Source organism: Vespa mandarinia, chromosome 1, assembly GCF_050613455.1.
Source record: "Vespa mandarinia isolate Hongniang chromosome 1, ASM5061345v1, whole genome shotgun sequence".
Taxonomy (NCBI): Eukaryota; Metazoa; Arthropoda; class Insecta; order Hymenoptera; family Vespidae; genus Vespa; species Vespa mandarinia.
In genome coordinates this window covers 14,207,501-14,217,500 of record NC_140810.1, presented here as the reverse complement: position 1 = coordinate 14,217,500, position 10,000 = coordinate 14,207,501, and the positions used below count along the sequence as shown (strand labels likewise).

The 10,000-nt window shown below is 33.2% G+C and overlaps 2 protein-coding genes across 9 annotated transcripts in view; both read right to left on the bottom strand.

The window, feature by feature from the left end:
- Nca (neurocalcin homolog) overlaps positions 1-10,000 on the bottom strand; it is a 32,321-nt gene that overhangs the window by 13,905 nt on the left and 8,416 nt on the right. The window lies entirely within an intron of this gene.
- LOC118447706 (neuronal calcium sensor 2) overlaps positions 1-10,000 on the bottom strand; it is a 19,281-nt gene that overhangs the window by 894 nt on the left and 8,387 nt on the right. For 7 of the 8 annotated variants that reach the window (XM_035879970.2, XM_035879965.2, XM_035879964.2 and 4 more), the window contains 4 exons: positions 4,188-4,306; positions 3,877-4,020; positions 2,318-2,446; positions 1-2,215 (listed from right to left, as the gene is read on the bottom strand). The exon at positions 1-2,215 is cut by the window's left edge and continues 894 nt beyond it. In XM_035879970.2, the coding sequence (XP_035735863.1) occupies positions 2,039-2,215; positions 2,318-2,446; positions 3,877-4,020; positions 4,188-4,298 (561 nt within the window). In that variant the 5' untranslated portion in view covers positions 4,299-4,306 and the 3' untranslated portion in view covers positions 1-2,038. Of the gene's footprint in view, positions 2,216-2,317; positions 2,447-3,876; positions 4,021-4,187; positions 4,307-7,191; positions 7,298-10,000 lie in introns of those variants that run through there. The other variant, XM_035879971.2, reaches the window with a different exon arrangement.

Sequence of the window (10,000 nt, the reverse complement as noted above, 5' to 3'; positions counted from 1 at the left end):
GAGCACTACGTATAATATTGTTTTCCGACGCAGCGGAATAAAATCGTACGAGATGTTTACGACGCTGAACGTGTTAAATATTAATTAATTAATTTATTTATTTATATATGTATATATATATATATATGTGTAAAGGTGTTTTATATTGAAAACACATTGCGCGTATACCAATGAGAAAAAGTTATTCTACGACAGCCTGACGTAGCTCATTCTAATAAAAACACAGTGTTGGTCGAATTCTATCACTAAACAGAGACCAGCCTGTTTTCTTCTCTCTTCTTCTTTTTATTATTATTACTAGTATTTTCTTTTTGTTTTGTTTGTCTTATTTTTTTTTTATTTTTGTTTCTTTTTCATGGGGGAAATATAATCGAGATATCCGAGATATTATTGAAATATATTCTAACAATAGCCATTCATTATTTGTTCTTTCTATTTGTTTACGATACCATTTCATCAAAGTGAATAAATGCTGTTTGGAAAAAAAGGAAAGGCACATAATCATGACGAAGAGAGGTTAAGAAAAAAAAAAAAAAAAAGAAAAAAAAAAAAAAAAACCATTTGGGGGACCGTGTAATCCATGTACACGATATTATTGTATACTTATCAATGGTTCCTCATCGAGATTTTTATGTATATGTAAGTAACAAAAATTTTATATATTGTCGAAATAATTGTATTCGTTCGAAAATAAAAGCCGTTAAAATCAAATTGATGAATTTTTAATTTTTTATCTTCATCCTTTTTTGCTCCGTTGCAAACATAATGTTTTGAATTAAATTTGAAAATTTATCCAATTTATCAATTCATAATAATCGGATTACAATGCGAAGAGCACGTTCTGTTAATTCTAACAGCTTGGCTTATCCTAACATTGAAATTCTATGGAAAAACAAATTTTATTGTTGAACTCGTAATCGATCGAGTATTTTCGATGTTCATTTTTCTTAAAGATTGGATCATGCTAAAAGCCACTAAAATTTAGGGCCACGCACATTTTATGTATATATTGTTCGCGTGCATTTTCCCGAATCCTAAAGTTATCCTTCTCTATTAATTTCTCTCTATTAATTTGGACCACATTTGCGCGGTCTCCGCGAGGTACTCAACAATTTTCTTCTCCCTTTTTTTTTGTTTTTTTTTTTGTTTTTTTTTTTGTTTTTTTTTTTTATCGATCTTTTCGGTCCAGCGAAATTCGTTTAGCGAGTTGATATTATAGCAAATTCACGATTGCGATGGGATTATGACTCCTGTTTATTACGTGTGTGTAGAATCGATCGAATTGATTCGCAATCGATCGATGCAACTAGATATTCGTAATCGTATTATTCGCTGGTTCACAGGTTTGAGTGAAAAATCTTAATAATCAAACGATTGCAAGATCAAATTGCATTTTGCATTATGCGATCGACTTGAAAACGATTATATACGAATTCCATATTTTCTTTTTCTATTTTTTCATTTCTTTCTTCCCCTTCCCGCTCCTTTTTATAAATCTCCTAACTGGAAGGTTAGGTTCTCCGAACACCTTAGAATTAAAAATCTTAAGGTGTTTGCAATAGTCATCGGTCGTTCTTGATGATGATGTTTGTCACGTGGCTTTTCATGATTTCTTGCTTTTGATCATCATTATCATCATCAACATTATCATCATCATTCATTTATTAATTATCATTATCATCATAGTATCTGGTCAAAATCTCATGAAAAAACGAGGGGATGACTGCTGCGAAGCTGGAGGAGAGACGTTGCAGTGGCGATAAGTGGTAATAAGACGGTGGCAACTGTGATGATAATGGTGGTGGTGGTGGTGGTGGTGGCGATGGCGATGGTGGTAGCGACAGTGGTTTTGTTAATTTAATAATGGTGTTTCATTGGTAGTGGTGGTGGTGGTATTGGTGTTAGTAGTGGAGGCAGCAGCAGCGACAGAGATCGTAACAGCAGCGACGGTAATAATTTTTTCATTTTTTCACAAATCCGTCTTGAAAACCGTTCAGACGCCCGTCAATGAATTCTCTGTAAAATGTGAGCAGTCAAATTAAGGAGCCAACATTTTGGAGAGCTCTTCGTCTTGAAGGCAACCCTTAAGGAATTCTTCTTGCGTCAATTGCCCGTCGTGATTCTCGTCCATTTTAGCGAATATATTCTTAGTCCGTTCTTCAGCGCTGTCCGCTGGCCTGTTGCTCGAACATGCTCCGAGCATATCATATATTGCCTGAAACACATAGCGCATCGATATTTTTCTAGGAAATATGGGCCAACATTAAGAAAACATATCTCGAAGCTGAATTAATCCTCAAAGGGATAAATTCCTTACTTGAACGATCTTAGTCATTTCTTGAATATCAATAACACCATTTCCATCAACGTCATACATCCGGAATGCCCACTTTAGCTTTTCTTCCGGTGTACCACAGGAAGTAACGTCTATGGCTAAGAGAAATTCCTGGAACGAAAAACGAAGAGATAGGCTTTCAATCCTGACGTTTCATTTTTTATGACGATCGTTTTTCAGTAAAATACTTTTCTGACTTTTCACTTCGAAGAAATTTGTTCTCTCAAATGATGGAAGCCATAATATTCGGATGTCAGAGCGAAGATCGTGCTTTATATCGCCGATCATGTCAAGAGAGATAGAGATAGATAGATACATAGATAAATAGATAGGTAGATAAATAGATAGATAGATAGATGGATAGAGAGAGAGAGAGAGAGAAAGAGAGAAAGAGAGAAAGAGAGAAGAAGAAAAAGAGAACACTGAAAGGGTCGAATGTTCGCGTGAATATCGAGGTGAAGCGGAAAGGTACGGTGGGACACGGGGTTTGGAGAGATTGCCCGTTTTGGGACATGGTATAAGTACAGTATATAAGTAAAAGTGGGTCAGCTAACGCTCGAAGGTAGATAGACAACGATGAGAAGGGCTTTGTAGGTAGTGTAAGACGAAGGATAGCGATAGAAAGGTATAAGGGGGAGGGAGTGGCTTCGCTCTTTGCTCTTCCTGACCTTCGAAGTGTCTCCACTTCTCATATTGACCCAGCAGACACGTCGACTCCTATAGTCACCCTTCCTCCACACATCACTGATTTCGGTCTTACATTGGGGACACGCTCCTTTTATAAAAGTCGCAAAAAAGTCGTCGAAAAGTACCGGCTTAAAGAAAGAAAGAAAAAGAGAAAGAGAGGAGGAGGGAGAAAAAGAGAAAGCTGGTAAGAGAGATCTAGATTGCCTAACCGAAAATTACAGAGGGTGAGTGAGCATTTTCCGCGACTTTTTGTCTCGGAGCATTGACGTCGTCTCCCTTTCTCTGTGTGACCGAAATTCAGACAGCAAAAGGCTCACAACAATACATATGTAATGTGTACATACACGAAATCACCTTTTTCGTATTTTCCCACAAACGAATCTTTGATCACTGATTTCGCTTAAGCAGGCATAAGTTGTTATATCTTCTACTCAAAGAAAATCCGTTTGATTGGATTACGTACGAATGCTTGATTGTTCTTTGGTGAACTTTAACATCTTGTTCAATGATCATTTTTAGATCATATTTGTTGATAAATACTACGTAAATAATGTAATATATTATTTTTGTTAAGAAATAAATATACCTTATTATTCAATTGATAACTGAGATTTAATAACAACTTCAACATACGAAATGAAATACATTAAAAAAAATAAATAAATAAATAATAATAATAATAAATGGTCGATTTACACATAGACGAACAAGGATCCTATTATAATAGTTCTATAACGACGTGAATCTATGGTATATATTATCTTGCCTATGTACCGTATAATAAAAGACGCACGCACACGCGTTCGAGTAAATGAAATTATCGACGTTCCCGTCAATATAAAAATATCCCTTACCTTAAAGTCGATATAACCGTTTTTATCCATGTCGAATGTGCGGAATACATGATCGCAAAATTCTTCCGCATGGCCAGACGGAAAGAATGTTTTATACATGTCAACAAATTTTGCGGGCGTTAATCTGCCATTAGGGCAGTCTTGCTGTAACCAAAAAAAAAAGAAAAAAATATAATTAAAAACAAAAAAAAGAAAACGAAAAAAAAATCAATTCAAATGAAATTTGTATAATATAGAGGATAGATTCATTATTTTTTTCTTTTTGTATACAGAAATAATATGAACAAAGATCAACACCGTAATGTACTTACTTTGAATCCCTTGTACCATTCCTTGATTGTGCTTTCGTCATATCGCGTGCGTGACTTGAGAAACTCCATATCCTCTTTACTCAATTTATCCTTGCTCCCAAAACAACCCATTTTGTAATCTGGAAGAAAACAGAAACGTTCCATTTTAAATGTTTCCTATATAATTAAAGTCTTCCGATAATGAAAATATTCAAGCTTTCGATAAAGTTTTGCGTTGAATTGTTATTGAACGCTACCCACTGTAAAGAATAATTATTACAATAGATAATTATAAATTAATTAACGAGTTAACAATACCGTAACGATTTTCATCTACTTTTATGATCTAATTTTACGATCTAATTATTTTTTTCAAATCTATACTCTTCAAGCAGTAGAAATAATATGATATAAATGAGGAAAAGAAAAAAGGAAAAAAAAGAGAATTTCGTTGAAATAAAACAAAGCAAAACAAAACAAAAATTAATAATTTTAGGGCTTCTCATATTAAGAGTTCCCGTTTTATTTATGCGACGAACGTGAAAGCCAATGTCGCAAAGAAGAAACGTACGTAAGTACATACATACGTTATATTCGACAGGAAATTACGAAGACTCGTGTGCTTCGCATAATAATAAAAGGTACATAAGAGGAAGGTAATGTCGTAATAAAGAATCTAGTATACGCCGATAAACTTAAGAAAAGCTATGCGACGAATGTTAAAAAAGGAGAAGGAAAGAGAATGAGGAGTCGATAGGGGGTAAAGAGGAAAAGAAGAAAAAGAAAGGGATGATGAATCAAGTAACCTTAATAGGGAAGAATTAAATATGAAAATACTAATATAACCACATTGTATTAGATTATAATATTCGAAAATTACTTCGAAAATTACTATTAAATTACTGTTACGCATTCAAAAAAGAAAAAAAGAAAAAAAGAAAAAGAAGAAAATAAAAGAAAATAAAAAAAAAGAAGAAGTTAAAAGTCATAATGCCTAATTTTTTGATCTTTCCAAAATTGTCACTCGAGAACTAGGTTTTCTTGGCATAAGTGCAATCCACTTTCTGCTTCTTGACTCTATCACAAACGTTGAAAATGTTCTCTTAACTATCTTCTTCATTCTTTTCTTTTTCTCATTAATTTTATTATTTGAATTCCTTTTAATATGTTGTAAAAAATACAATTTTCGAAAGAATGTCCCGTATACGTTCGTTATCGTATAAAAATTGCAAAGTTATTTTAAAGAAAAATAGAGATAGATGGATAGGCCGATAGATAGATACAGAGAGAGAGAGAGAGAGAGAGAGAGAGAGAGAGAGAGAGAGAGAGAGAGAGAGAGAGAGAGAGAGAGAGAGAGAGAGAGAGAGAGAGAGAGAGAGAGAGAGAGAGAGAATATTTAACTATAAAGAAAGAGCTACTCGTTTATCGGCGATTTTCTATTAAAATAAAAGAGCAAAGGGAAGAGCGCAGGGTTCAGGAGAAGATAGAGGTGGAGGAAGGGGAGGAAAAGTCGAAGGAGAAGGAAGAAAAGGAAACGAAAAGAGAGAGAGAGGGAGAGAGAGAGAGAGAAGGGGAAAAAGGATGAAAAGGAGGAGAGGTAAGGAGAGTAGAGGAAACTACGTATACGAGAAGAGATGGTGGTGCGCGATCTGCATTGGCCCCGCGCACGCAGAGACGCGCAGAGGCCTGGGAACCGCAATCAATATAGCTACAGTTACTCCCACACGTATATTTGTACACGAGTGGAGTAAAAATTTTTAAAAAAGAATATATATATATATATATATATATATATATATATAAATGGAATAAAAAAATGTTATATTTTTCTTTGAATGACCCCGACCAGCTGATAACAGTCAATATTGTGTACGTAAACGTCTCATAACACGAGATTTACGTATTCCTTTTTGCACAACAGATCTAAACGACAAAATCTACAAATCCTATGAGAATCCAGGGAATAATATCTATATATCTATATAGGCATAAATATGTATATATGTATATGTATGTTTGTGCGTGTGTAATATATGTATGTATATTTCGAAAACATTATCGTGAGGATTCGACGGATAATCCCCGATTATATAAATCCTCTGAACTGTACATTATCCGATTGAGATATACGAGAGCAGGTTTAACTATACATATAGGATGAATTATATGACACTTAACATCCTCTGTTTGTTAACAATTTGTATTCATGACATATATCAATAAAACATTAATATTTTAACTCATTGAATATCTCGTGAAAAATCAGGATCGAGGGGAGGGAAAATAAAAAAAAAAAAAAAAACAAAAAAAAAACAAAAAAAGAACAAAAAAAAAACAAAAAGAAACAAAAAAAAAGAAAGAGAAAAAAGAAAAGAAAAGAAGAAGAAAAAAAGTGATCAAATGCATCAAAGAACGTTAAGTGAAACTAGAAAGCGTAAGTTACAAAAGAAATCGTCGTATTGAAGTCGAACCAATGACATCGAAGGTGAAACAAAACGGGTTGTACTGTTATGGCAAGATACGTATTACCCAATTAGAAACTTGTCTCGTTTGTGGCCATTATTCCGACTATGCACGTTCGCTCTCTTGTTGGAAACATTTACGAGTGTTACTACGAGTTCTCCCAATTTCTCTCTCTCACTCTCTATCTCTCCCACTAATTCTTTATTCCACATGGAATAACATAAAAATATTGTAGTCGTTTCAATAGAATTATCAAAAGAATAAGTAACAAACGAGATAGGATTGATATTATATGTCGCTCAATTTGTGTGTTGAATGAAAAATGACGTTGGCTGTGAGCCATCGAATGCGTGTTTTCTTTTTTTTTATCTTTTTCCTCCTGTTTTCCTTTTTTTCTTTTCTTTTTTTTTCTTTTTATTTGGTTTGAAATATCCCCCGAGAAAACACCACGCACAACTTCTTTACACAACGATGAGTCGACTCGACTCATCATTTGCCGAAATGATTACACATCCGTGAAACACACTCGTTTTTATTTACATATGCTACGACGATATCGTACAATGAGTACACGTGTATCCGGAATGCACAGGAAAAGGTTGCTCCAAATATCTCTTTTTTTTCCTCTCGTTTTTCTTTTGGATCGATTTCGTCGACCGTATCTTCTTTCATCTTTCCCGTCGCGTTTTTAATATCGACCTTATTAGAGAAAGCTCGTATATACGAGAGAAAAATAGAGAGAGAGAGAGAGAGAGAGAGAGAGAGAGAGAGAGAGAGAGAGAGAGAGAGAGAGAGAGAAATAAAGAGATAAAGAAAACGAGAGAGAGAGAAATAAAGAGATAAAGAAAACGAGAGAGAGAGAGAGAGGGGGTGAGATGGCTTAGAAAACATAATTCCTCATTTATCCTTTACACTTTACTGCTTCTGAAAAAAAAAAAGAAAAAAAGAAAAAACCATCCGACGAATCGCATAAAAGCATATTGGCTGATACTAAAAAGAATGATACAGAAAAGGAAAGGCAAAGAAAGAAAATAGAAGAAAAAAAAAAATAAAATAAAAAAAAAAGATATGAGAGGGGATCTTTAGAGATACAGCTTCAGGCATACACGTATATACATATACATAAACGCATATGCCAACGTCGGTGCAGATTTAATGACTGGATTATCTGATAATGCACGTGCATGCTCGAGGCGGCCATTACGAACGTTACATGAAGTAAATCATTTTTATAATTCCTGTTTCTTTCTTGTTTTTTTTATTTTCTGTAAAAAATAAAGGAAGAAGATAAAATATTGTTTTTATAAAAAAAAAAAATAAAAAAAAAAAAAAAAAAACGTATTTTTATCTTTTAATAATGTTAACGCGAAGAACGAAACTGAAAACGAATCGTTCCTACGTTCCTGAATTCGTTCTTTCGATTTATCAACGATGAGAATAGAAAGGCTAGACATTAAAATTGCAAATTTCACGTCTATCATTAAGAAGATCTAAAAACGAGGTCGGATCAAGGATTCAATGTTGCGCCAGATTCAATCGTACTTTTACTTGATCCGGCTTCAATTACTAGAATATTTTATCGACGTCTAGAGAAAAAATGACTTGTAAAGATGTACATATGTACACACAAACATACAAAAGATGGCTCATAAGTCAGTCAACGAAAATGCGTTATTATTGTAAACGGGTTAAATTCGCAAAAGTTAAGCCATATCAGATAAAATTTAATACCAAAAGAATACAACAATATGTTACTAATCTACATTAGATACAGAAAGTGACCATCCTCATTTTCAATGAAAAAAAAATGAGATCTATTAAATGTTATTCGTATCGCTTAACGTTTGTAAATTAAATTTGTTTACAATAACAATGTATTTTTGTCAATCGATTTATGGGTTCTTCTATATATAGAAGAAATAGAAGAGAGATGATAGTGATCTAGTACGATCGAACGATCAGAGTAAATGGTTGATCGTTCTTATTTTCCACTTTCGTATTGTGGCATTTAATTATCGTGCATATTTTTACAATCATTTAGATTCCTTTAGCTTTGACGAGTTGTTTAGTATACGTAATAAGAGATAAGATTTTTTACCAATGATATTAGCTTTTCCTTATTTCGTTTTACGTAAGAAAAAGAAAATTGGTATCGTATTCATAAAATAGACAACAGCGAGGAAAATTCAAAAACAATTTATGTATGTCGTGAATAGCGTCGAAAATTTCTTACCCCGGTAAGAAAATTTATGCGCCTATAAATCATTTCCTAGATGCCAAGAAAGAGGATATTTTTGTTGAAGAAGAAGAAGGAGAATGAGAAAATAATAAAACAAGAAAGAGAAGAGTTGAGATGTATGATATTGGCACGTAGGTGCGATTTGTCAAAATGTCTAAAACCAAATAGACAATGTTATTCGCGTGCGATGTGTATTATGCGAAAGGTTAAAAATTGATTAAATTCATTAATTGGATTTTTAATCGGAAAAATCACAAAAGATTATACATAATTTTAATCACTTCCGTTTGTATTTCATCATCTCGTTTGATCTTATTAAACGATTAATACCATTTCTTTCTTGTGTTCTATTTTTAAAATGGAAGGAATTAATAATACGAATACAAAAGTCATTACTGTAATTAATCTTTGATCATTAAACAATGTATTAATACACGAGAAAGTACGTACTTTTAACTTTGAAGAGCGTGACACACTGTCACATCTTTTAATTTACACACATCGCGTGATAATACAATATCACTAATATCCTAATGTCAGACATTTCCACGTTCATTAATAGATCCTCTTTCCGAAATAGATAATCTTATCTTTTTATGTAAATATATGTCTTCGATGAGGAACATTCAATTAAATGTAAAAGGTATACATATATATACATCCACACAATAAGGAAAAAAGATATATATATATATATATATATGTATATCCATGTAACAATTTATCTATGGAACACGCAAAACATTATTATAGCGATTATATCGATATTTATTTTATTATTTGAAATAACGATTCTTACATTATCATGGAATAACGTAAAATAGCTTTAGTATCCTTATCGTTGGATCGTATCATTAGGAACAAAGTATAAAAAGGGAACAACAGAGCTGTTGTATGATTGTAGTCTCCCGAGGAATATTGCGATGCATCACGTATGACAATAATCTGACAATGAGATGCGATTAACGTCGCGTTTTTTTGCCTTTAAGTATACCCCTACTACCATTATCCACAGTCAAATAGAAATCCACAGAGAATAACGAGTGCAGTGATTATTCGGACTTGGTTCTCGTGTAACCATTGATACGACGCTCGTATAATCATCCAACGAGGGTAAAATAATACAGGCTTA